The 25,211-nt window shown below is 57.8% G+C and overlaps 3 protein-coding genes and 1 long non-coding RNA gene across 7 annotated transcripts; 2 read left to right on the forward strand and 2 right to left on the reverse strand.

The window, feature by feature from the left end:
* Positions 1-2,831: 2,831 nt before the first annotated feature.
* Positions 2,832-6,442, reverse strand: LOC308181044 (uncharacterized protein C1orf50 homolog). The gene is made up of 4 exons (XM_080563620.1): positions 6,265-6,442; positions 5,149-5,235; positions 3,934-4,065; positions 2,832-3,175 (listed from the first exon to the last, which is right to left on the reverse strand). Exons 1-4 carry the CDS (start codon positions 6,418-6,420, stop codon positions 2,993-2,995), a joined length of 558 nt encoding a protein of 185 aa, XP_080419746.1. The 5' UTR covers positions 6,421-6,442; the 3' UTR covers positions 2,832-2,992.
* A 62-nt stretch (positions 6,443-6,504) lies between these two features.
* On the forward strand, positions 6,505-14,414 carry P3H1 (prolyl 3-hydroxylase 1). Its single transcript, XM_080564293.1, has 15 exons — positions 6,505-7,029; positions 7,612-7,764; positions 8,100-8,289; positions 8,760-8,891; positions 9,852-9,991; positions 10,943-11,032; positions 11,160-11,212; positions 11,581-11,702; positions 11,902-12,029; positions 12,136-12,231; positions 12,412-12,562; positions 12,943-13,060; positions 13,278-13,353; positions 13,549-13,689; positions 13,803-14,414. The coding sequence occupies exons 1-15, from the start codon at positions 6,529-6,531 to the stop codon at positions 13,944-13,946; spliced, it is 2,235 nt and encodes a 744-aa protein (XP_080420419.1). The 5' UTR covers positions 6,505-6,528; the 3' UTR covers positions 13,947-14,414.
* A 1,394-nt stretch (positions 14,415-15,808) lies between these two features.
* Positions 15,809-19,990, forward strand: CLDN19 (claudin 19). Of its 3 annotated transcripts, XM_080564295.1 has the most exons (5): positions 15,827-16,107; positions 17,055-17,219; positions 17,374-17,458; positions 17,985-18,131; positions 19,615-19,990. In XM_080564295.1, exons 1-5 carry the CDS (start codon positions 15,885-15,887, stop codon positions 19,661-19,663), a joined length of 669 nt encoding a protein of 222 aa, XP_080420421.1. In that variant the 5' UTR covers positions 15,827-15,884; the 3' UTR covers positions 19,664-19,990. The 3 variants fall into 3 exon arrangements, with proteins under 3 accessions (XP_080420422.1, XP_080420423.1, XP_080420421.1); XM_080564297.1 differs by lacking the exon at positions 17,374-17,458 and having other exon boundaries at positions 15,810-16,107; XM_080564296.1 differs by lacking the exon at positions 17,374-17,458 and having other exon boundaries at positions 15,809-16,107; positions 17,985-19,990.
* A 140-nt stretch (positions 19,991-20,130) lies between these two features.
* LOC308181285 lies at positions 20,131-22,670 on the reverse strand. 2 transcript variants are annotated; one of them, XR_013941391.1, is made up of 4 exons: positions 22,505-22,670; positions 22,145-22,254; positions 21,944-22,070; positions 20,131-21,137 (listed from the first exon to the last, which is right to left on the reverse strand). It is a non-coding gene; the product is annotated as an uncharacterized lncRNA (long non-coding RNA). The 2 variants fall into 2 exon arrangements; XR_013941392.1 differs by having other exon boundaries at positions 20,131-21,252.
* Between the last annotated feature and the right edge of the window lie 2,541 nt (positions 22,671-25,211).

The raw sequence follows: 25,211 nt of genomic DNA on the forward strand, positions 1-25,211 counted from the left end.
AGGCCTTTGCCACACCTAAAGTGACAGGGAGCTGCAGCCGCGAGGTTCGGCCACACAGCAGGACCCGAGAGAGCGGAGGGCTCAGGACAAGGAGCAGAGCTGGAAGAAGGCTGGCTCAGAGCACTAACCCTCCGTGACAGGCAGCTGTCACTCCAACAGCAAGTGCTGGCACCCAGGGGAATTGCAGCGGAGCATGGGGGAGTTCTGGGGCACACGGGGCCAGGGCCTTTGCTGGAGGTGTGAAGTCACGTACCAAACCACAAGCTGCAAAGGACAGAAGGCTGTGAACATCACCCTAATCCCCTTGTGCATGTACATCAACGTACACCTTTTCACAGCATCACAGAATGATTAAGGTTGGAAAAGACCTCCAAGATCATCTGGTCCAACCTACCACCATCATCACCCACTAAACCACGTCCCCAGGCACCACGTCCAACCTTTCCTTGAACACCCCCAGGGACGGTGACTCCACCACCTCCCTGGGCAACCCGTTCCAATGCCTGACTGCTCTTTCTGAGAAGAAATGTCTCCTCATTTCCAACCTGAACGCCCCCCCCCCCCCCCCCCCCGGCACAACTTTAGGCCATTCCCTCTAGTCCTAGTTTTAAAAACAGATACAACCAGGGCAGGAATACCCCCCTCCCAGAGGAGCATAAATCACCACACAAGAAGGTCCCTGATGTTGCTGTAATTAGCACCACGGAAAAACCCATGCAGTAATTAACTTTCTCCCTTCCAAGTTAAGATTTAATATCATGCAGCAAAATAGGACCTGAGGTGATGAAACAAGCAGAGAAAAAAGAAAAAAAAATATCAAATTAGGCACTCGTGACTTGATAAGGAATTAATTATGCCCTGGTCTAATAATAACAACACACTGTTTTTAATCTGCCCCGTGCTCCAAGCAAGGAAGTGCGTGCTGGGAAAAGCTGCTTGAAAAGTCCCGCACTGCCCGAGGACTGGGCTGCTGCCAGGGCCAGCCACCGGGATGGGGCTGAGCTACAGCGATGGCAGCACCGGGAAAGGAGAAAGCCTAGGGCAGGAGGGACGCAGGCTGCGGGGAAGCTTTGTCACACCCCTGTGAGACCAGGACTCCTTCTGGGGGGCCAGATCCAGCTGGCCAGGATGGCTCCAGCGTGCGTGGCAGCGGGATGCAGGAGGAGAGGTTGGGAAATCGTGGCGAGGAGTCGGGAAGGTCTGCTCAGGCCCCAGCTTGGGTCCACTCCGGGGCACGCTGGCCTCATCAGCCCAGGAATGACCTGCATCCCTCAGACGTGCTGCTCTTCCCCTCGCAGGAGGGAACAGGTCTTCCCATGGGGAAGCGGTGCTGCCAGCCCTCAGGGGCACAGGGACCTTCCCCAACAAGTGCATGCTCCTCACCATGAGGGGAAGGCAAAAATCTGTATGGGTAACACGTGCTGGTAGCTGGAGAGGCTGCAGTGAGCAAAGCCATCTCCCCGGGGACGAGCAGCGCTGCCGGTGCCAGCAGCCCCAGCCCGTAAAGCTGGGCACTGGGGCGGTTTGCCGCTCTTCAACCAGGCAGGACAATGCTCTTCTCCTGCTGCCTTAGAAGTGAGGAGAGTCCAGCTCCACCGAGAAGCCCCACCTCCATCCCTGCTGGACCCAGACCCCAGGGGCACAGTTCCCTGGGTACTGAGGGTAGGCATCTCCTCAGCTCTGATCTTTGCCTCCCCCCAGCTCTTGGTGGAAAAGAGAGGCTGGAGATGGCTTACCAGCCCCACACACCACTGAGCCTCCCTGGTAAAGCAGGACTTCGGGCATGCAGACAGGACACAGGACCCATCTTGGAGATCATCTGAGATCAAGTTTGATTCGTTTCATTTTCTCCAGTGCTCTGGTACAGATACACCCAGTGTAAGCAGCCCCTGCACACTCCTGTCTCACTCTGGCAGCTCAGCCACTCAATGCCAAGGGGAAATCACAGAATCATAGAACGGCTTGGGTTGGAAAGGACCTTAAATTCCAACCCCCCTGCCACAGGCAGGGATGCCACCCACCAGATCAGGTTGCCCAGGGCCTCATCCAACCTGGTCTTGAACACCTCCAGGCATGGGGCATCCACAACCTCTCTGGGTAGCCTGTTCCAGTGCCTCACCACCCTCTGAGTGAAGAATTTCCTCCTAACCTCTAATCTAAATCTCCCCTCTTTTAGTTTAAAGCCATTCCCCCTCATCCTATCATTGTCTGCCTGAGCAAGAAGTTGCTCTCCATCTTTTTTTTTTTTATAAGCCCTCTTTTAGTATAAGAAGCTGCAATGAGGTCACCCCAGAGCCTTCTCTTCTCCAGGCTAAACATCCTGAGCTCCCTCAGCCTTTCCTCACAGAATGCACGAGGGCTGTGGAACACCCACCTTCCGAACCATGCATAGCAGCCAGGCCGACAGCCTGAAGCTTGCCTGGCACTTTTGAGGATGCTCTTCCAGAACTAGGGGGCTCCAGGCCACCCCATGCTCGAGGCTCAGGGGTTCAGACTCTGCACCAGCTGGGACAGAGACCCACGTACTCAAGTCACAACAGACCTTTCTGCGTGGGGTTTTGACCACTCTTCCCAGGCCACAGGGCTTCCTGTGTATGCGTGTTTTAATGAGGGCCAAAATCCAGCCCTGAAATCATTACCTGCCCCAGGCAGTCACACTGAGGTACACCAGAGCCAGACAGGTAGGACACATTTTGTAGCATCACCACATTCACCCCAAGCAAGTTTGCTTTTTGCCCCAAGCTCTCTTGAAATTACTCCACCTGATATTATCTGCCACTTGGCACAGCTTGGCGTAAGTCAAAGAAATAAATTACTCGATTACTAGAAAATCCAGTAAGACTGAATTCAGAATTAGTCTCATTAAAGCGCAGAGCAAGTACTTGCAGCATCAGCATGTTTGTTTCTTGGTCTCTTTCCTTGCCCTGCCTTTGGCAGCACCCAGACACTGCCCATCTGCTCAGAGGTCCCCGCATGGTCACCACGACTCACATCACTTGGTGAGACCCTGGAAGTTGGGCTCTGTACACGGGGGCAGCACCGCCTGCCGGCTCAGCAGCTTGTCCAGGATGTTTATTTCAGCATCTCGCCTCTCGATGTCCTCAGATGGAGTCCAGGACATGTCGTGCTGGAGCTTATAGGCACCGAGAAACTCGTGGGGACTGGTCCCCCACTCCTGGAGGAGAAAGGACAGATTCACATCACTGTTCAGGTTCCCTCGAAGCCAGACTGTGCTGATGGCCTCTCTGTCTGGGCTGGCTTGCCCTTCCACCTCTGAGGCAGTCCCAGCTACACAACTGCCCCATTTTCTAACGTAAAAATAGGATCAACTACCCCGAGTCTAAGGCTGGATCAAGCTACAGTGCTACTGACACAGGGAGGCTCGGGGACTCAACATCACCCCAACCTGTGCAGAGCTCCTCTACCCTGCTCTGTACTTTGCTCTGCTTTCTCTGAAGCCTTCGCCCTGCACACAAGAAAAGGGGTGCCTGGGAGGAAGACACCCCCAACACCAACCCCACCACTCGAGGGCAGAGCCATCCCCATTTCCCATAGAAACGAAACACCGAGCTGCAAACCAACCCAGCCCCTGCGCTGAAGCACCTGAACAAACTGTGCTGCCACACAGCTGCACTGGACAGGGAAGGCCCAGGGCACGTTTGCTGCTCATTACTTCCAGACAAAGCACTGCAGAGACTGAATTCAGGTCTACCTGCCATGAATCTCACCCACCTTCTGCCAGCATCTAAGAGAACTTCAAAAAATGGCTCTTACACCAGCAGGTAACTCAGACCAAGAACACCACCAAATGGGCAAGGGCCCACTAACGTTTCCATCAAGCTGGTGTTTTTCTCTGAGTTCCAGAAGTGCCCAAGCACTGGAAACTTGTTGTTTTTCTCCTCTCCCAGTTCCTCCAAAGCTGTTACCACGCACCTTAGGAGACAGGAGGGAAAAGTATCTTTGGCCACCCTCCCGCCTATACAGGTAGTAAACGTTTCCTGGCTTCTTCACAAAGTTGCAGGCCACGTGGTGCAGGTCAGCGTCTCTGTTAGCTTCCTCCAATACCTAAAAAACAAATTTAAGATTTCCAGGTGAAATATAACTTATTTGCACACTATCACATCTGCCTAAAGCACTGCTTGCACGGCCTTGCCCTCCCAGCACAGTTCTGGCTTCACGCAGCACATCTTCACTCGCCCCAGGAAGCGGATGCTTTCCAAAGGGACAATTTATTTTCTCTGTTTCCTCGTCTGAGCTGGACCCTGGGCCTCATGCACCCCTCTACCAAGGTGGAGAGACCTCCAAGCAGCAGCAACCTCTTCACAACCCCAGGTTCACCTCCGCACCTCACCCCACCACGTGCCGGGGTCATTCCTTGCCTCCCCACACGGTCACCAGGCCCTGCAGAGGTCACCTGGGGCAGGGACAGCAAACAAACGGGAATTCAGCTCCCCAGCTCCACCAGCTGACTGCTCCATGGCTCCAGCAGATAATGACCAAATGACGCACTCGCCCTGATGGCTGCGGGCCAGTCACAGTGACCGGCAGCTCCTTTCTCACTCCAAGACTTCTCTTTGCTTCCAGAACTCATGACTGCAGCCCTGAGGGCGAAGGCAGAACCGAGGACAGCCGAGCCCCGCTGGGTTTGTGGCCGGGGCCGACTGCTCTGGCAAAAGAGCCGGGACATACTCAAGAGCCGAGACGTGGCCAATCACCGGGGAAAAGCTCATCTTTTCTGTGCCAGGTCCTCCTTGGAGCACGACCCACACACTGCAGGGACAGGAGTTCCCCGTCACGCAGCCACCACTGACGCCTGAGCTGCTCTGGTCTGGCCCCCAGCTCCCACTGCTCCTGAGAAAGGAGTTGGCCTGCACAAGCAGAAGTCCTCCTTGCTATGCAGAGGAGTAAGGGAAAGCCCCAAAAACATCTCCCCCGCCCCCAGCTGGTACCAGACAATAAACCCTCATTGTGTCCCCACTGAACCTTCTCTGTTTGGCTTCTGGCAATGATTCGCATCCAGGTTGCAGCTTGTTCCAAATGCCTGGCCGTCACCTACGAAGCTACTTTTTCCTCCCCGTTTCCTCCCAGCCAACGTGCAAGCACAAGGCAACGAGCCCCCCGCCCGGCCGCCACCAGACCTGCCCTCACCTTCCGAGCCTGCTCCTGCAAATACCGGATCTGCTCGGCAATGACGGTCAGGCGGTTGCAGGCGTTCGCTCGGACGAAGTCACCCGCCTGCAAGGAAGAGCGGGGCTGGTCAGGACCGGGGCAGCCAGGGCCCTCCAGACACTTCCACGCCAGAGATCTGGGTGTGCGCTGGAGAAGCCGTGGCCGCAGCCTCACTCAGGGCTTGGACAGGGCTGCGGTGGCGCACGAGCTGCCCAGGGAGCTCTGAGCCCGCCGGCCTGGCAGGGGGACACCAAGGCACTCCCAGGAAGGGAGGTGACAGCCACGGGGCCAGGAGGAGGCCCCGGGGTGCCTGGGGCTGCAGCCAGCAGCAGAGGGGGCGGCGGGATGTTCCAGGAGACTGCGAGGCCAAGAGGCAGTGGGACGCACTGGGAGAAGGCAGAAGGATGTACTGGGGTGACTGGGAGGCACTGGGGGAGGCAACAGGACACAGCGAGGGGCACTCGGGGAGGCAGCAGGACACACTGGGAGGCGCCAGGAGAGGCAGGACATACAGGGAGGCACTGGGACGACTGGGAGAGGCGTCAGGACATACTGGGAGGCGCTGGGACGACTGGGAGAGGCGTCAGGACATACTGGGAGGCGCTGGGACGACTGGGAGAGGCGTCAGGACATACTGGGAGGCGGTGGGACGACTGGGACAGGCGTCAGGACATACTGGGAGGCGCTGGGACGACTGGGAGAGGCGTCAGGACATACTGGGAGGCGCTGGGACGACTGGGACAGGCGTCAGGACATACTGGGAGGCGCTGGGACGACTGGGACAGGCGTCAGGACACACTGGGAGGCGCTGGGACGACTGGGACAGGCGTCAGGACATACTGGGAGGCACTGGGACGACTGGGAGAGGCGGCCGGACATACTGGGAGGCACAGGGGGAGGCAGCAGGACACAGCGCGGGGCACAGGACAGGGGACCCCAGGAGACGGAGGGCGGCACTGAGAGCAGCGGGCCGGGCCGGGAGGCCCCGGGGCCGGCGCTGTCCCGGGAGGCCCCGGAGGAGGCCGGGCAGCAGCGGGACCCCGGCCGCCCGCGCAGCCCCACACCCGCCCCGGCCGCTTCCCCGCCGGCCCTCACCTGCTGCAGCTGCCGGGCCAGGGCCACCAGGTCCCCCGGGTCCCCGACGCGGGCCGCCCGCCCGGCGCCGCCCTCCGCCAGGGCCAGGGCCGGGTCCGCGCCGCCGCCGCCGCCATCGCCGCCGCCGCCGGGCTCCGCTCCCCCCGCCGCCGCCATGCCGGAGCCGCGCCGGGGCGGGGCCGCGGGGCGGGGGCAGGGGCGGGGCGGGGCGGGCCCTGTGCGGGGCGAGGGGCGGCGGGGGGCGGTGCCTGCCGAGGCTGGGCCATGGCGCTGGCGGGGCGGCTGCTGCCGCTGCTGCCGCTGCTGGCGTGGGCGGCGGCGGCGGCGGCGGGGCCCCCGGAGCCGGCGGGGCCCCCGGAGCCGGCGGGGCCCCCGGAGCCGGCGGGGACCCGGGAGCCGGCCGAGCCCCCGGACGCGCTGTTCGCCGCCGGCGCCGAGGCGTACGCGCGGGGCGACTGGCCCGCCGTGGTGCTGCACATGGAGCGGGCGCTGCGGGCCCGCGCCGCGCTGCGCTCCCGGCTGCTGCGGTGCCGCCTGCGCTGCGCCAACTCCACGGCCGGGCCGGCGGAGGAAGAGCCCCGGTCCCAGCCCGAGCCCGAGCCCCCGCTCCGCGACCTCCTCTTTTTCCGGGGGCTGCTGCGGCGCGCCGCCTGCCTGCGGGGCTGCGGCCCCGCCGCGCCCTCCCGGTACCGCCTGGGCGAGGAGCTGGAGCGCGAGTTCCGCAAGCGCAGCCCCTACAACTACCTCCAGGTCGCCTACTTCAAGGTACGGCCCGCGGGGGGGGGGCGGGGAGCGTCCCGCGGGGTCCTCCCGGGGGCGGAGATCCGCGGGCGGTGGGGGGCGCCGGGCCCCGGGAGGGGGCGATGCTGGGGGCCGGGACTCGGGGGCCGGCGGCCGCCCTGGCGGCGGGGGTCGGGAGGCGGCCCCGGGTGCTCCCCGCCCTCCCCGGCTCCCCCCGCGGTGCCACGTCGGGCCTGGCCGCGGCCCGCCCCGGGCCTGCCGCGCAGGGGAGCGAGGAGCCCCGGTACCGGCCCCTTTTCACGCACACAGCCCCGGTACCGGCCCCTCGGGGGCTGCGGGGGGGGCGACGCGGAGGCTCGGCCCGGCCCGGCTGGAGGAGCCGCAGCGGCGGGGCAGAGCCGGGCTGCTCCCCTTTAGGTAGGGGGTGGCTGGACGGGACGATCCCGGAGGTCTTCTCTGACCTTTATTGTTCTGTTCAGTGACCCCATCGGGTCCCTGGGGAGCTTCCCCTCAGCGCCGTGGGCACAGGCCACGGACAAGCGGGGCGGAGGTTTCGGTCCTGGATGGCCGGGAGGTTCCTCACGCCTCCCGCCACCCCCAACCCAGATCAACAAGGTGGCGAAGGCTGTGGCGGCAGCGCACACCTTCTTCGTGGCCAACCCTGAGCACGTGGAGATGAAGCAGAACCTGGAGTACTACCAGATGATGACGGGCGTCAAGGAGGCCGACTTCATTGACCTGGAGGCCAGGCCGCACATGGTGAGCACCCCATCCACGGGTTTTATCCAGAGGGGTTACAAAGCTGAGTTTTGTTGGCTGGGATCGTGGCGACGATCCTAAAATTCCTGGCCATGGCTGGATGTGGGGAAGAGGAGATGGGTCTGCCACCAAGGGGCACTGGGCAGCATGGGCTGAGTGTCTTCGAGGGCACATCCCCTGGGAGGGTGACAAGGGCTTTCCTGCAGCAGGGGCTGCGGCAGGAGCAAAGTTCCCCTCTCCCAGGGATGCCCTCGGTGCTGTGGCGGCACTGCGGTGAGGGGATGCTGCAAGGAGCAGCAGGCCCCGCAGTCATTCCTTAGCCCGGCTCTCCACAGACTGAATTTCGGCTAGGCGTGAGGTTTTACACAGAGGAGCAGCCGGCTGCGGCTGTCCTGCACCTGGAGAAGGCGCTGGAGGAGTACTTTGTGGCAGACACCGAGTGCCGCGCACTCTGCGAGGGGCCCTATGACTACGAAGGCTACAACTACCTGGAGTACAACGCAGATCTTTTCCAGGCCATGACAGGTAGGAGTGCGTGTACAGCATCCTGCCTGACAGCCTGGGGACTCCCCTGATTTCCCTGTGGGGTGAGCATGCATCTCATCCCGAAAAGGGCAAGCCCTGTCCTAGATTTTGCTAGGATGAGCCTGGTCAGTGAGTTGTAGGAGGTGTTTCTACCTGCTCAGTGCTGGGGATGCTGCCCAGGATTCACCACACACTCCTAGAGGGACATGGAGAAATGAGAGGGACCAGCAGAGGGTCACCAGGACACAAGACTGGGAGGCTGGGGCTGGGTATGAGGAACACCTCCTTCCCTGGAGGGTGGCACAGCTCTGGCGCCAGCCCCGCAGGAGCTGGGGACCACCATCCCTGGGGGGTTCTGACACTGAAGAGTGCAGTGCTGGCACCAGGTGGCTGGAGTGGGGACCCCCGAGGTCCCATCCACCAGCCCTTTGGTGACTGCAAGCAGTGACGTGGGTATTTTTTCCTACCAGATCACTACATGCAGGTGCTGAGCTGCAAGCAAGGCTGTGTTACAGAGCTCGCCTCGCAGCCTGGCCGGGAGAAGCCCCTGGAGGATTTCCTGCCCTCGCACTTCAACTACCTGCAGTTTGCCTACTACAACAGTAAGCAGCTCATTGCCCCGTCCTCTGCTGGCTGGGACTCCAGCACCTGGCACTGCTGGCATCACCATGGGCATTGTGCTCTGGGGTAGAAATAAAGGGCAGGCCCTTCTCCATGGGCAGGAATGTGCCGCAGGAGAGCTAGGTCTTGCTGCCCTTGGTTGCAGTAAGTCTCCGTCCCCTTTTAGATGCCAAATTCCCAGGAAGCTTCACTACAGCCTAGAGAAGTTTTTTTTTTTTTTTTTTTTGCCTCCTGCCAACTTTCAACCTCAAACTCCAAATGACAGAGGCACCCTCCAGAAGAGTTAGTTATAACCCAGGCGAACGCACCTCTTTTTTGTTGTTGTTGTTCTCCTCCTTAGAAAAAGTTGAACTATTTCTTTGCATATTTCTCCAGAAGGAGGAAAAAATGAACCCCAAGAAGACTGAAAGGATGGAATACTGTAGATGAAAGTAGGTCAGAGTGCTTAAGTGGCTGAAAATTGCAGGTTGGTCTGGAAATGGTTGGGTGTTGCTGTTTGGAAATAGGCTTTAAGATATAATTTCCAAGCATGAAAACTACCCAGCCAGTGGCATTCATTTCTGGTGAGGTGGAGGTGGGAGAGGGCCTTGGGCTGTTACTTTCCCTTTGTGGCAGTGGTTATCTTTCCTCCAGAGTATCTACCCTTGCTTGCAAGGGAGACCTTTTGCAGAATAACAAGAGTTTTCTCTGTTGTTTCTCCTCTGCATCCCCATTTACTCTCTGATGCACTGTTTGAAAGCATCCAGCCTTAGAGCTTATGATCTGTTTATTCTGCATTGGACTGGGCTTGCCAGTGTATCCTCTCCCTGATGACTAGCCCCTGCCAAACCCCTTTCATCCTCCCCAGTCGCTGTCCCAGCAGCGGATCACGCCTGTGCCAAAGCTGGACACCAGCAAGGCAGGGAAAATACGTGCTATAACAGTTCTGTTTCTCTTTCCAGGTGGGAATTACGAAAAAGCAATTGAATGCACCAAAACCTACTTGCTCTTCTTCCCAAACGATGAGGTGATGAACCAGAATTTGGCCTATTATACTGCTGTCCTGGGGGAAGACCTGGCCAGGCCCATTGAACCCCGAGAGGTGGGTGACCAGCTGGGACGAGACAGTGTGGGGACAGGTTCTGTCCTCTTGGGGCTCACAGCCTTTGCAGAGGTTTCGCAGTCAGCTCTGGGTGGGCTTGCAGTGGGAGTGGTCACCCTCCATCAGCAGGGCGGAGAGGAGCGGATGGTTGAGAGACCTGCTGGCCTCAGACCAAAAAGGAGAGTCTGACTGATCCATGCTCATGTGTGCTTCACACCTCTCTCTGTCTCCTGTCCTGGGCGATGTAACAGAGCTGGTGGTTTTGTGAGCAAGTCCCAAGGCAGATCTGTTCCCTGTGCTGCCGGGTCAGGGCAGATAGGAGGGAATACTGCTTGTTAACAGCTGGAACTTAGCTGAGACTGAAAAACATCGCTGACTAAATAGCTTTGGCCAATTTGCATGGCTAAGTGAACGCTTGATTGCTTACACAAATTGAACAGCTCTCCTGGGAGAGGTTTGGGAGAGGCAAACAGACTTTTTTTTTGTGAAGGCGTGTATTTGAGAGGATCAAACCCACCTCTTCTACATGATTGGACAACTGAAGTGAATTTGCTTTAAAAGGAAAGACTCTCACTTCAAAATAGCTGGGGCCAAAGGCTCTGGTGCTGCCTTAGAGGTGGTAGGCAGGGATTCAGGTCTCTGCCGTGCATCAAATGGGGCACAAAAGGGAATCTGCTTCTCCAGAGCCTCCTGCAGGAGGGACATGTGTCCCTATCCATGTGCCTTTGTCTCCCTCATCCTGTCCCTAGGGCTCGTCCACATAGGAAAGTTTAACCAGGATGGGGAAGTCACCTGCTCCCCAGCTGCCAGAGGGTCCAGGAAACCAGAGCAGTGGGTCTGCAGGGAGGCCCATGGGAGCGATGCAAATCCCACGCCCTCCTGCCCTCACTCAGGATGTTTCCAGAGCAGTTGTGCAGTGCCCTGACCCATCCTTCTTGTCCCTTGCCACAGGAGATCCGGGCATACCGCCAGCGAAGCCTGATGGAGAAGGAGCTGCTCTTCTTCAGCTATGATGTCTTTGGGATCCCCTTTGTGGACCCGGTGAGTGGTGTTAGACCTGGCTGGTCGTGGCAGTCAGAGGGGATGTCTGCAGGGGAAAAGGATGAGTGGTTTGTGTTCGAGCTGGATCCTCGTCCAGCTCCTGATGTTGCTGTTGTTGTGGCTGCAGGACACGTGGACCCCCGAGGAGGTGATACCAAAGAGGCTGCGAGAGAAACAAAAGTGAGCAGCTGCCCAAGCCTTCCTGATGGGGAGGAAACCAGTGGGGAGTACCCCGCTGCCTTCCTGGGATTTGGGCTGAACCGGGGGGCTGCAGAGTCGCTGCCAGGGAAGTTATTTGATGTTGGAGCCGGGAGAGGCTGCTGGAGGGCAGCACTTGGTTCTCCAGCTTGGCCCTTGGGTCACAGGGTTGGGAAGGCCACCGTGAGTGGCTTGGGGCAGGGGGTGAGGGCTGTGCGGAGGTGACGCTCTCCCACCTTGGGTTTTGTCACCAGCCCCTAGACACAACTTGTCCTGTCCTTGCCTTGGCATGCCTTGTTCCTGACATGGGGACAGTGGGGCTGTGGAGCTGATGGCCACTGTGTGCCCAGGGTGGAGCGGGAGACAGCGGCACGCATCTCGGAGGAGATTGGCAACCTCATGAAGGAGATCGAGACGCTGGTGGAGGAGAAGGCGAAGGAGTCTGCTGATATAAGCAAGTTCATCCGAGAAGGTGCGGGGAGCTGTGGGTCAGGGGAGGAGGGAGAGGGACCTCCGTGTCCCCGGTGCCAGCCTCCAGTCCATCCGTGCAGGTGGTGGCAGGAGCAGGCAAAAGGCTCTGGCTAACCACAGCACCCCCACCAGTGCTGTACGCTGGGGCTGGCAGCCCCCGGCCCCATCCACGTTCCCTCCTGATCCCATTTGTGCCGCAGGTGGCCCCTTGGTGTACGAGGGAGCCAGCGTCACCATGAACTCCAAGGCCTTGAACGGCTCGCAGCGCGTCGTGGTGGACGGGGTCCTGTCAGCTGAGGAGTGCCGGGAGCTTCAGAGACTGACCAACGTGAGCACGGGGAGGGGAGGAACGGGCAGAAATGGGGCAGGGATGCTGAAGGGTCGCATCCCGTGGTTCAGAAGTCAGATGGGATAACGTCAGCTGGGTTTTGCAGGCAGCTGCCTCGGCTGGGGATGGCTATCGTGGGAAGACATCTCCTCACACCCCCAGCGAGACCTTCTACGGTGTGACCGTCCTGAAGGCCCTCAAGGTTAGGATGGCTATGGGGAGGGGAAAAAACAAGCTGCGGTGATGAGGGAGGGGACTCTGAAGGCAGGCGGCTGCCACTGCAGGCCTCCTGGGGCTGCCTCAGTTGCCATGCCAGGTTCCACAAGGGCTCCTGCCCCAGGGCAGCCGGCAGCTGAGCCCGTGTCCTGTCTGCCCCCTGCAGCTGGGCCAGGAGGGCAAGGTTCCCCTGCAGAGCGCCCACCTCTACTACAACGTGACGGAGAAGGTACGGCACATGATGGAGTCCTACTTCCGCCTGGAGGTCCCGCTCCACTTCTCTTACTCCCACCTGGTGTGCCGCACAGCCATCGAGGGTGAGCACGGCCCCGGGGAAGTGTTACACAAGGAGAATCAGGGCACCTGCTCTCCTATCTCGTTTCCTAAAAGGAAGGTGTGGGGAGTTTGTCCCTAAGTCTGGTTGGGGAGATGAGCAGCCCCGTTGGCTCTCCAGGCAGCTTCATACCCTGCCGGGTTTTAGTGCTCGGAGGCATTTGGGGTTGGGTGCAAGGGGAGGCTGTGTCTGGAGGGCAGGAAGAAATGCCATGAGAGAAGTCCATATGGCCAAGTTGCAGCGAGCGGAAGGGCTTTAGGTTACAGGTGACCTTGTTATCTCCATACATGTGGTGCTTGGGGACAGGTCACCACCCTGCAGGGACAGAGGAGTCCTGAAATGCCAGGTCTTGTTGCACCCTAGATAAGCAAGAAGGCCGGAGTGACAACAGTCACGAGGTGCATGTGGACAACTGCATCCTTAACGCGGAGGCCATGGTGTGTGTGAAGGAGCCACCAGCCTACACCTTCCGGGATTACAGGTACTGAGGTGTTAGTGGGCCAGAGCTCCTCTGTCTGAGGGCATTAAGGCTTAGCGGCAGGTGGGCCAGTAGCCCCTGGGGTGGGAGGGCAGCCCATTCTGGGCTCTCCTGCCTCCGTCTCTTGCTGTGGTGTTTGGGGAGCTCCAGACCTACCTGCTTGTTGAGCTGCGGTCTGGGGTGATGGATGTCACCTCTGCTTGTCCCCTGCTTTCTTTAGTGCCATCCTCTACCTCAATGGGGACTTTGAAGGGGGAGCTTTCTACTTCACAGAGCTGGATGCCAAGACGGAGACTGTAAGTACCTCAGCTCCCCGCACATCTGTGTGCAGCCCCGGTACCAAACCCCCTTCCTGCTCGCTGGCCGCCAGCCTGCTGCTGTCCCCTGGGACAGTCCTCTGTGCCAGTGCAAGGGGCTACTGTGAGTCGGGGGCTGACTTGTCCCCTCGCCCCACCTGGTGTAGCAGGTCCCCACCAGCGTCTCCCTTGCAGGCGGAGGTGCAGCCCCAGTGCGGCCGTGCCGTGGGCTTCTCCTCTGGTTCGGAGAACCCCCACGGGGTGAAGGCTGTGACCAAAGGCCAGCGCTGCGCCATTGCCCTCTGGTTCACCCTGGACCCACGGCACAGCGAGCGGGTGAGCACCTCAGCCCACTCTTTCCTGGCAGCAGGAAGATTTTTGGGGCTGTCATCCCCTACCCTTTGTGGAAGCAGGGGGTAGCAGGGTCTGACGTGAGCTCTGCTCTGCAGGAGCGTGTGCAGGCTGACGACCTGGTGAAGATGCTTTTCAGGGTGGAGGAGGTGGACTTGCTGCAGGAGACAGGCACAGAGCAGGAGCCACCAGCTCTCACCACCACTGATGGCTCGCATGCAGCAAGGAAGGACGAGCTCTGACGCTCCTTGTGCAGGGTCCCAGCCTCGCCATGGGCCTGCTCTACCCTGCCCGGGCCAGCACCACCAGCTTCAGCCTTTTGGGACACAGTTGCAGCACGCAGCTTTGGCTGCTCAGCCCTGGGGTGCCAGCTGGGACCTACCTTGTGGCCGATGCACCCTGTGCAGGAGGGGGAGCTGGGGGTGCCCTGTGCTGCTCCATGGCATCCACCCCCCTGCAACAGAGCTGCCACTGACCTCAGGGTGCCGTGGAGATGAGCAGCCAGACTCAGGAGGGTAGGGGGGAGATGTGGGGCAAAGGGAGGGGGAAGATCTTTTACGGTTGAGGACTCAGTACCAAGGTAGCAGTGTGGGGCTGAGGGGGCTGGAGCCACTCTAAATGTGCCTTACTGCTTTGCTCGAGCCCACTCCGCACCACTGCTACTTCAGTGCCTTCTGCAGAGAATCGGTGAATAAAGGTGTCTTTCCGAAGAAGCTGCTCGCAGCACAGCTCCCTGGAGGCACGCTCCCTGCCGTGCCGTCAGCCCCTGTTTGGGCCCTGCAACCCTGTTGCTGTCCAGGCGAGGGCAGCAGCGCCCAGCAGCTCCTGGCCTCTGCCCTGCAGCAGCCCCAGGGCAGCGGCTGCGGGTGGTGCTGGGGACCGGGTGCCTCAGCTGGGGAGTGCCGTGCCCCGGGCTTAAACGGAGGCTTGCTGCCCAGCAGCGCTGGGGATGGGGCACGGGGGGGGAGCAGGGGCACCCTGTCCGTGCCCAAAGACCCAACCGCTGCAGGTTTTGGCCCCCAGTCCTGCTGGAAAGGGGGCAAGCACGTCTGCTGCACCACTGGCCTAGGGCAGCACCCTGGGAAGTTTTGGCAGCGCAACGTGGCCCCTAGATTAGCCCTGCAGCATCCCCCAGGCAGCAGGGACCTGGAAGGGATCCACGAGCTTCTTGCTGGGAGTAGGAGGGAGCTGGGGCTGGCATGGTGGGGGCTAGTTCACCCCTCTTCGGGGCTCTGCCCTCGTACTGAACAAGAAGGACATTGAGCACCAGCCGAACAGGGCAGTGAATTGTTCCTAGGGGTGCTGGGTGCCCTGGCCATTACCATAACCATCCGGGGAATGTGAGTAAATGGTCCCACCACCAGCCGCCTGCAAGGGGGCCCTGCGCTGGTGCTTGGAGGGGGTGAAGGCCTGCTCTGGTGACCAGGGCGGGGGACTTGGGCACAGGTGGGCGGCCGTGAGGTTGGTTTCTTTGGGTGGGCTCCAGCAGCAGCTCGTGCCCTCCACCAGGAGCGGTTCCCCGCTGTCCCCTCGAGCATGGCAGCCTGTCCAGGGGAGGCAGCCAGCCCCCCGCCAGCCGGCCCCGAGCGTGAGCTGACTGCAGATGAGGCCGGGCAGTTAAAGATTGCCAGGCCCCACAGGAGGCCAGCGTCCCTCCGGCCCTATGGCTGCCCGCACCCACCACCCCTCGGGCCGTGATGGGGGGCACCGTGCCCACCCCAGCTTCGTGTCCGGGGGCTGACAGAGCGGCCTCGTGCCAGGCCACCCGTGTGCCCCGGCCCCGTGCCAGATTCCTGCGGCTGCCCCCGCGGCAGGGGGGTCCTGGCCCGAGCAGCCGTGCGGGGGCTCCTCACCTCCCCCAGCCGCCCCAAGCCCCTGGGGCACGCTGCGCCCCTCCTTGGTTTCCCTGGGGGTCCCCACCTTCCCCATGCCCCCCGGCCCCTCCGCCTCTCCCCTCAGGGCCCGCCATCCCCTCCGGGGTCCCTCCTCTCGGGGAGACCCTCCCACACCCCCTGCAGCCCGCGGACCCCCCCCCCCTCCCCCTAGCACCCCCCCCTCCATCTCCCCGGGCCCCTCAGCCCCTCCTGCGGCCCGAGGGAGGGCGGAGCGGGGCGGGCCCGGACACCGCCCCCGGGTCGAGCCGGGCCGGGCCGGGCCGAGGCGGGCGCAGCGCGGCGGCGATGGGCGGCGGGGCGCGGGAGCTGGCCGGGTACCTGGCGGCGCTGGGCGGGTGGGTGGCGGCGCTGGCCGCCGCGGCGCTGCCCCAGTGGCGGCAGAGCTCGTACGCCGGGGACGCCATCATCACCGCCGTGGGGCTGCACGAAGGGCTCTGGATGAGCTGCGCCGCCCAGAGCACCGGGCAGGTGCAGTGCCGCCTCCACGACTCGCTCCTCTCCCTCGACGGTGCGTACAGCGCGGACGGGGCCCCGGGGTCCGACACCCATAGGGCTGAAGCCCCCCCTCCAAGCTCCGAGCCGCCCCCTGAGGCTCAGAGCCCCCTACCCCGCACCACCACCACCACCCCCCCCCCCCGGTGGGTCTGAGCTCCCCTGGCCCCTCCAGTGCTCCCAGCAGGTCTGACTCCTTCCTCCCGCCGTGTCGGAGCCCCTCTAATGGGCCCCAGCTCCCCGATCTGCTCATTTTATGGGGCCAAGCCTCCCCCAGCCCCACGGCTCTGAGCTCCCCTCGGCCCCCTCTTAGGTCTGGGCACTGCACAGGTCTGAGCTCCTCTGGCTGCTGCAGTGGGTCAGAGCCCACCCCCAGCCCTGTGCTCCCTGATCTCCTCTTCTGTGGGTCTGAGTCCTGCCATAGGTCCGAGCCCTTCATGCTTCTCACTGTGTTTGAGCCCCCCGATGCACCCATGGTTTGCTACGGGTTAGAGCTCCATCGTAGGGCTGAGCCCATCTTATACCCCTGGGTTTGAGCCCCTCTGTGTGGCTTTGTCCCCTTGGCCTCTGTGGGTTTGAGCCCCAAGGCAGGTGCCACGTGGGGGAATGGCGGCTGCTCGGTGGGGACATCGCTTGGGGACGTGGTGCTGCTGTGGGCACGGTGCCATGGTTCCCACCCCGGGAACTCACAGCGAGGAGCATGGCAGGGAGGAAGGTCGGGGTGTGGCTGCATGGAGCTGGGAGAGGTGCCCTGAGGTGAGCTGAGGTCTTCTGGCACAACGCGCGATGCCTCTGGGCACAGGAGCAGTGAGTGGCTGGCCCCTGCCCCTGACTGCACAGGGGGACCAGGGTTAAGGACCAGGGTTAAGGACCGGTTCATCCTGGTGGGAGGTGACTTTGATTTGCAGACTGCCGTGGCTGAAAGCTCCTGCTGCTGAGCAGCTTTGTCTTCCCCCCCTGCAGTTCACATCCAGACCTCCCGGGCTCTCATGGTTATTTCTCTTCTCCTGGGTTTCTTTGGCATCATTGTGAGCGTCGTGGGCATGAAATGCACCAAAGTTGGTGAAGAGGATCCCGTTACCAAGAGCCGCATTGCTGTTGCTGGGGGTGTCCTCTTTATCCTCTCCGGTAAGTGGCTGGGCAGGTCCAGCCCATGGGTCCTTGCCCTTCTTCGATGCAAAAGAGCTCAAACAGCTTTTAAAGGCTTGTTGGCAGAGAAAGGGAAGAGGGAACGGTTTGGCGATGGGCTGGGTGTTGCTGATGTTCAGTGTTTGATGTTCAGGTCTGTGTACGTTAGCGGCCGTGTCCCTGTATGCAACACAGGTCACCTATGAGTTCTTCAGTGCCAGCACCCCGATCAACGCAAGGTAGGAGTTGTGCCCCCCGCCTGAGGGGCACTCTTTGAATCCCAGCTTGTCCCCGACACACCTGCACGTTTTGTGGGTTTGGGCAAGGCGCAGGGCAGGCAGATGTGCCTGCAGCTAGGGCAGGATTGGGGCTGTGCCTGTGCCACGCTGCAGTTGTGACACTATGGAAGTCCTTCCAGCACTTTCAGTCCTGGTTTTAAGCAGCTGATTGAGTTTTAATCTTAGTGCCACTGCTGACTTTACACTGAGACACTGTAAGAGCAGTCGTGTGGGGTTTCAGCACATGGGAGGAAGAAAGTGTGGGGGAGCAGCCCGATAGCTGCAGGAAATCTTAAAAGCAAGGTCAGGCCAATGTGAAGCATGGGGGGGCTGGAGAGAAGGACACTCAGCGTCTGCCTCAGTGCTGCCAGCAGCTTCCTCGTGGCTTTGAGGGCCTGGGTGTCGCAGGGGTCCCTGTTTCTCTTTGCACCCCTGCCTTTTGCACTCCTGGTCCTCCTCCCTGATGTCCCCCTCTCTCTTGCCACAGGTACGAATTCGGCTCAGCGTTGTTTGTTGGCTGGGGGGCCGCCAGCCTCACCATGCTGGGGGGCTCCCTCCTGTGCTGTTCCTGCCCCACCAAGGAGCGGCAAGGACAGCAGTACTATCGGCAGTCGCAGCCCTCAACAGCTCGGGAGTACGTCTGATCCCTAACCCTGCTCTCCCTCTGCCACTGAACGCCTCCCTCCCTTCCCAAGAGCAGGCCAGACCCCGGTGTTCCCACCCGGCACGGCGAACGCCGCACGGTCCCTGGGCACCACGTGAGACCTTTCATCTACTCCGAACACACCTATTTCTCAGGGGCTTTTCCAGCTTCCAGGCCACGGCACTGCATGCAGTGCAAACCTCTAGATTTTTATTTTTGTTATCAGTTCCTGAATCCAGCACCACCAGGCTCCCCAGGGGAGGCTGCATGTCCGTCCCCAGCCCCGAGCTGCTGGGGCTGTGGGTGGCTGGGCCACGTCCCGTGGCTCTGGCCCCTGTGCCCAGCGCCGCTTTGGCAGGTGCTGGTCCTGCGGGGGTGTGCGGCACAGAGGCGCTTTGTGTCGCAGCCCCCACGCCACACGTGGCTGTCCCTGCTTGCCTCTGTGTGTCCTGCAGCCTTGCCGTCAGGATCCAGTGCAGAGTTTTTCCAGGTTTTCCAGGGAAAAGGATGCTGCCAACCTGTGTTGGACCCGAGCAGCAGAAAGCCCACCCTGGGGCTTGGTGCCCCTGTGCCCTGGCCGTGGGGTCTTAGGAAACATTCCTGCTTTCAGGGTGCAATTATTCCCTGCCCGGCTGCTGCCCCAAAGCAACATTTTTATTTATTAATTCTCATTTTGAGCTCACAAGGAATTAGAAACCACTCTGGCCAGTGGCAGCCTGGCAGTTGCTGGTGCTCCAGCTGAGCTCTGTCAACTAAAATCTGACCTGAGCGCATTTTTCACCAGGCACAAGTACGTGGCCTTGTCAAGCAGAAGAGCAAACTCTGGTGTTGGTCAAATTAAAGCAGGCAAAAAAGGGGACTTTGAGCCACAAGCAGTGGTTTGTTTTTATTTTGGTGCCCAGAGCAGCTCTTTCAGGTAACTCAGAGATGGACAGACCTGTGAATTTTGATGTCTTCCTGCTGTCTCCAAATGCCCCTTCCCTGACAGGATCCCCTGGACAGGATTCCCTGGAGCGTGCGGTGAAGTCTTTAAGCTCAGGAGCACTAATTGCCACCACCTCTGTGTACTGCGTCTTGGCTGTTACTAACTGCTCTGAACCTCCATCACTCCAATTTCTTCTGTAAATCCCCCGAAGGCCCTGTACTGCCAGCTGTCCGTCTGTTATGTGTGGTATGCCAGCTAAACCGCAGGAAACCAAATGGTGGAAATGATCCAAAGAGCCGTTTTAATTACTATTTTTTTTTAATCCCAATTACCCAAGTAGTTGATTTCTCCCTGCTTATTTTTGCTTTATGCCCGTGTGCTGCTTTGGTTCCTGGCTAAATTTTGCCAGTTATCCCTTGTCTGCAGCCCCACGTTAGAGGATGGGCAGCGTCTCCTCGTGTTGGAGGGGAAGCCGCGCGGTCTCTGCCCTGGGGTTGGTTTCTCTCTGGCAGGCAGGACTAACAGCCCTCTCTCTCTTTTGACTTGCAGACCCCATGTAAAAATATCTTCACCCGTCAGGGGAGAGCAGTGCTTGTAGTCTGTCTTCACCCGTCAGGGGAGAGCAGTGCTTGGTCGGCTGAACCCAGCTGATGGGTTTCCCCTCAAAAAATACACACCAAAGCTACTGCAGTGAGGACTGAAAAGGAAAATCACGCTTTAAAAAAATAATAGCTGAAACATGTTTTTATACAAAGAGCACAGCGTTGTGTAGAAGAATGTTTTTATTCTTTTAATATGAAATTATATTAACTTTTCTATGGGATGGACACCGTGGGAATGGCACTGTTCGGGATTTCTAAATTTTTTTTTCCTGATTGTTTGTACTAAAAATTGTGACTCAGTGGTATTAAAATATTTCCAACTACGGGCATCTTTCTAAAGTCGTCTCTTTTTCCCCCGTCCAAATCTGGGCCTCTTCTGAACAGTCCCATGCAAGCAACCGCTCTGCCGGACTGCGCCAGCCTACTGCACGGTGAGGTCTGGGCAGGAGCTTCTCCAGACAACCTCCCTGTGCCAAATATTTTTGCCTGTTGCTGCTTCTTGGGGCAGCACCGTGGCCAATGCCCTCCTCTTGGCATGTGGGGAGGCATCAGAAATAACTGGGGCTCATAATAGCTGGCCCCAAAGACTTGAGCCACGCTAAGCAGAACTTTTGCAGGTGCTCAGGGGCAGGTGCTATCTCTCAAGCCTTTTGCCATGTGTCACCCTGAAAGTACAAAGCGTGTCACTGAAGACAGCTTAATTTAGCCTTACATTCATGGGAAATCCTGGCTGCCCCATTCAGGGGGGCTGGCCCAGCACCTCAGCAGGGTCCTTCCTGGGGTGAAAGCAGCCACATCCTCTGCTGTCACCTCTCACATGGGGGCTCCAGGCTGGGCTCTCCTTCCCTAAGAAGTCCCGTTCTTCAGTGCAGTGCTAAAACACCTGCAAAAAAAATCTGGAAGAGGAGCCCTGCAAGCTGTAATCTCTTTTCCAAGAATTCAGGACTGGGTTGTATCTCTCTGGGCAACAGCCTGTCCTCCCCTGTCCTTCCCATGGCACCTGGCTCACAGATACACCCCGTAGTCCCCCAAAACAGAGATTTGGGGTCTCTGGTGACTCCTGTGACATCACTGGAGGCCATGCGAGGTCTCAGCCCTGCGGCTCCCTGGGAACAGCCACACAGGCTGGAGGCACATCAGAGAGGGGGGAAAAATAGCTGAGCTGCAGCAGCGATAACGTGTTTGGGGGCATAAAGGCCCCCACTGTCCTCCAGACAATCCCTTGTGTGTTTTGCACATGGCAAAGTGGAACAAAATATGGGAATGAGCTGCCAGACTTGCTGTGATGGCCCGCAGCTCGTCTTGCACTGCGTGGGATCTGCCTCCATCCAAATCATGCTGCGCAGAGTAAAAAGAGCAGTTTGGGGCTTCTTTTCTCTTTTTCTTTGCTTCTTATATAACCAGTATGCTGAACAGTAGTTAGGTTTCTGGTTGTACGTATTGGTGGCTTGCTTGCTTGCTTCCAAAACACTGGGAAATAATAGTATTCATTTTATTCATTTTTCCATCTCCCTCCTGGAGGAAAAACCTCTTTGGATCTCTTTTTCTTCCATTTGTAGCCATACAAGATTCCCTGCACGGCATGCTAAAACAGAAAGTCTCAGGCACTCTGTCAGCAGTATTTCTTATGCACCAGTTTTACAAACCGAGTAAGAAACCAGATCTGACCTTCATCCAGTTTTCACTCACCAGGGGAACTTAATTACTTATATTCTGATAGATTTGCCCCCTGCCTGTATCTTTTCAAACCCCAAAAGATTTCAACTGAGAATCAAACAGGTGGACTCATGTCATATATAAAAAACTGACTGATTAAAAGAGCAGAAAATAAAAGCAAGCATATTTTATAAGTGTCCATAAGACAAACACCTGTGGCTGTGTATTGCTTGTGGCCATACCAGAATTTCACCTGTTTCATGAACATCAAAGTACCATAAATAGAAAATTCCTGAAATGTAAACGTTGGAAAATAATGGTACAGAAACTGTCCTGGAAGTTTTCAGCACCAGTTCACCACTACATGCGCAAGCTTTCCCAAGAAGAGGGCCGGCCTTGTGCCAAAATACCAGGTGAAACAGGATAACCCAAAACAAAGCCACAGCAACTGCTCATGTCAGGCACCCGAGTGCCTCTGCAGAGCTGAACCGCAAGAATTTGCTGTGACAGGAGTGCTGCAGCACCCTGCCAAAATCCCTGCAGTGCAATGCTGCAGAGGAGTATTTAGAGGGAAATAAATAAATAAATAAATAAATAAATAAATAAATAAGGTGAAGTACCTCTCAAATATAACCCCTGACATGGTAATCCGTATGTGGGGTGTTGTTTCCATCGGTGTAGGCGATGAGAGCATCGTGATGACCGACAGCCACAGGGCACAGCTTACACTGGAGGCGGTCAGAGGTGCTGCAACAAGATGTTTTGTAAGAAAGCAAGAGCAAAAGTAGTTTTTCCAGGTAGTAAGGAATCAGTGAACAAACCTGCAGGTTTTGGGGCAGCATGAGGCAGCTGAGGTACCGAGGCAGTGCTTTCGAGGCTCAGCAAATAGCCCACAAAAATGCATCTGGCCGACCATGCACAGTTATCTGACCTGTAACCACCAGCAAAGAGTGACGGCGCATAATGGCCAGGAGGTTTTACAGGACCCATTAAGTGAGGCTTTGTCCTTTAGAGCCTTTTCTTGCCTCCCTCCCTAGAGAGCTTTGAATTCGGGGGGGGGGGGGGGGGGGGGGGGGGGGCGTGCTTTGGTCTTGCTGCCTTCAGACTAATCTCTCTGACAGTTCAAAACCTATAACATCTTTGGGAGATGAGAAATGCTGTACCATTTCACAGTTAGATACCTGATGGATAGCACTGGTTTTCTTCTTTAATAGAAAAAAAAAAAGGGTCTTAATTATTGACTGCACGCCTGGCCAAAGGTTTGCATTATCTCCCTCGCAACAGACTGCATTTTTCGTCCTCCTGCCACCTCTGTTCCTCTGACCCTGTTGCATCAGTACTGTGAAGCCAACATGTTTTAGGCCACTCATCCATGAGCAGTAATTAAAAGGCATGATTAAAGAACAAGGGATAATTGCCCAGGACACAGAGTCCCCCACCTGGGGAGTGTTTCTCCACAGCCCCAGCTGGTTCCCACAGGTGTCAAGATGTGGTATTTTTTGGAGGCCGACCTCTGTTCCCAGCCCATTACCTTTTTAACCACAGGGCTCCCCATCATGCCTTGGAGCACAAAGCATATCTGACGTGCCCTTGGGGAACATTAAATAGCCCAGTGCAGGCATGGGCTTACAGTGCAGCTGGGCTCTGGTGGGTGTTGTGCTTCCTGGACTCCATCAAGCACCTCTGGATGGGTCAGCATCAAATCCCACCGGTGCTCAAAAGCCTTCAGGACCCACTTCAGGATCCCTGAAGAGCTTTTGTCATTGTCCCATGCCTTCAAGGAGGAGCCTGACCACCACACAATGAAGGTAAGGCTTCCCTAGCACCTCCTCGTTGCTAAAAGGGTTCAGGGCTGGATTTAACCCCCCACACTGGTCGCTGTGTGGATGGCACTTGGGGCTCTCCTCTCACCTCTGTCGTGCCACCAAGCAGGTCAAGATCTCAGAGCCTGCGGAGGACAAGTCACGATGCTGCCAGCCAGGGCCGGGAGGGGAGTGCACTTGTGGACCTCCTGATCCCACCAGCAGAAAGCACCTCTCCCAGAAGCCGTTTTGCAGCAGACCGTGCTGAGCGATGCTCCCCAAGCAGTACCACAGCCCTCGCCTCTCCTGAAAGCTCTGCCTGTGCCAAAGCACTGCTGGGCAGCCCCAGCGTGCAGCTGGCTGGTACCTGCTCCCACCTCACTGAAGCCTAGTCTCTTCAGCTTCTTCCAAAATGAGAATGGGGTGGCTGCTCAGCCCTGTTTGCTCTCGGGGACACGGAAAGGGCAGTAGGGACAGATGGACAGATGCATGATGGAGGCCACCATCATGCCACATGATGAGTCAAGGTAGCAGCTGGTGAATGCATGAGTTACCTGTCTATGTTCTGTCCAGGAGGAAGACAGGATGCTTCCCGCATGCACACACATGGACACGCATACACCAGCTCTCCTTTGCCCTAAACATCATTATTTCTCCATAAAACACTTCCAAACACAATGAAGCTGGCAGCTCTACCACCTGCTGCACCAGCCAAGGCTCAGGCAGTAAAACTAAGCTGTTTTGGAATTACCCAAGCGCAAAAAAATGACTGTTTCCTCCAGAGAAGAATTTTTTTTTCTTTTTTCCCCTTTCTCACTTAACTCATATGGCTGAACAGATTTTCTTCAAAGCCTGCAACACAGTCAGGGTCTAATGGAAGGAAGAAAGGTTATGGGGAGTTAGCTCAGAAGGTGGCCTGGGAAATTAAAAAAGCATTGTAAATTGGGGTCTAAGAAGGTGCCTGTTAATAGCAGAGACTCTCAGAGGGAAGCTGATGGAGATGTTCAGAGACGGTGTGAGTGGTACCTCCACTCTCAGCAGTGTCCCAAGAGAGCATCTTGTGGGAGATTTTTCTCACTGGTCTCAGGGCACCATGCCCTGCTTCCTGGCCCTGTCCATAGGGCAGGCAGTGTCTGTACGAAGGGCAAAGACCCTGCGATGGTGAACCTTGCCCCACAACACACACGTGGGGTCAGGGCTGCTTAACCCATGCAGCTCAGAGACCCATGTGATTTCGTTAATAGTCTATTTATTTAACAATTGCTCAGATCATAGGGTGGTCTGACAATGGTCACTGTTTGACAATAGTTTCCAAAGAACTCTTAATTCCCAAAGGGGCAATACTAAGGGTTGGCAACTGTAGGTGGTCTATGTGGAAGAGATGACTGCAAAACGAACATACCCCAAAGGCCCTATCTACACACAAAACTGGTGGTCCAGCCTCAGCCTAGAGTACTTGAGCACTTTGGCAGCGCTGAGGCCCATGGGATGGATCAGAGGTGTTATAGAAACATAGCATCATCTAGGTTTGAAAAGACCTTCAAGATCACCAAGTGCAACCACCAACCTGAGCTACAGAGTCCCATCAATACACCACATCCCTTAGTGCCACCTCCACATGTCTCTTAAATACCACCAGGGAGGGGGGGCTCCATCACCTAGGAATTCATTAGAATGGGAAAAATTGGTTTTATTTTTATTTCATTAAATTTACTTTATTGAGTGTGTTGTACAGGATGGCATTTTTTTAGGTTCTCTTCCTTTTCTACCCTATTAAAATCTCTTTATTACAACGCATTGCTTTGTACTTCATTTTTCCTTCCGAGTCGTTCTGGATTCACTCAGGATGGAGGGGACATTAGTGAACACCTGTGTGCTTCAGATCCAAGCTCACCTTTGCCCTCAACTCAAGATACATATTTGCATCTGTTGTCATGATACAAAATTAACAACAACAAAATAAAAGTTAACTACTTCCGAGCACCAGCTGTACGTTTGCTGGGTCTGCTCTATGCATTTTGAAGACCATTCAATACTATTCAGCACCTTCAGGAGGAAATGTGTGGTTCTAGGGAAATGCATCTTG

This window comes from Anser brachyrhynchus (genome assembly GCF_964034855.1).
Source record: "Anser brachyrhynchus genome assembly, chromosome: 21".
In the NCBI taxonomy this organism is placed as follows: Eukaryota; Metazoa; Chordata; class Aves; order Anseriformes; family Anatidae; genus Anser; species Anser brachyrhynchus.

What these genes read in the sequence shown, in the direction of transcription:
- LOC308181044 (XM_080563620.1), bottom strand. Translation starts at nt 6,420, where the DNA reads ATGGCGGCGGCGGGGGGAGCGGAGCCCGGCGGCGGCGGCGATGGCGGC. An exon ending in TGGCCCGGCAGCTGCAGCAG is followed by an intron (nt 5,236 to 6,264) that starts GTGAGGGCCGGC and finishes TCTTCCTTGCAG; the next exon opens with GCGGGTGACTTCGTCCGAGC. An exon ending in TTTCCCTCCTGTCTCCTAAG is followed by an intron (nt 3,176 to 3,933) that starts GTGCGTGGTAAC and finishes TTTCTCCTCCAG; the next exon opens with GAGTGGGGGACCAGTCCCCA.
- P3H1 (XM_080564293.1), top strand. Translation starts at nt 6,529, where the DNA reads ATGGCGCTGGCGGGGCGGCTGCTGCCGCTGCTGCCGCTGCTGGCGTGG. An exon ending in GCAGTTTGCCTACTACAACA is followed by an intron (nt 8,892 to 9,851) that starts GTAAGCAGCTCA and finishes TTCTCTTTCCAG; the next exon opens with GTGGGAATTACGAAAAAGCA. An exon ending in AGGCTGCGAGAGAAACAAAA is followed by an intron (nt 11,213 to 11,580) that starts GTGAGCAGCTGC and finishes CTGTGTGCCCAG; the next exon opens with GGTGGAGCGGGAGACAGCGG.
- CLDN19 (XM_080564295.1), top strand. Translation starts at nt 15,885, where the DNA reads ATGGGCGGCGGGGCGCGGGAGCTGGCCGGGTACCTGGCGGCGCTGGGC. An exon ending in AGCACCCCGATCAACGCAAG is followed by an intron (nt 17,459 to 17,984) that starts GTAGGAGTTGTG and finishes CTCTTGCCACAG; the next exon opens with GTACGAATTCGGCTCAGCGT. An exon ending in CAGCCCTCAACAGCTCGGGA is followed by an intron (nt 18,132 to 19,614) that starts GTACGTCTGATC and finishes TTTGACTTGCAG; the next exon opens with ACCCCATGTAAAAATATCTT.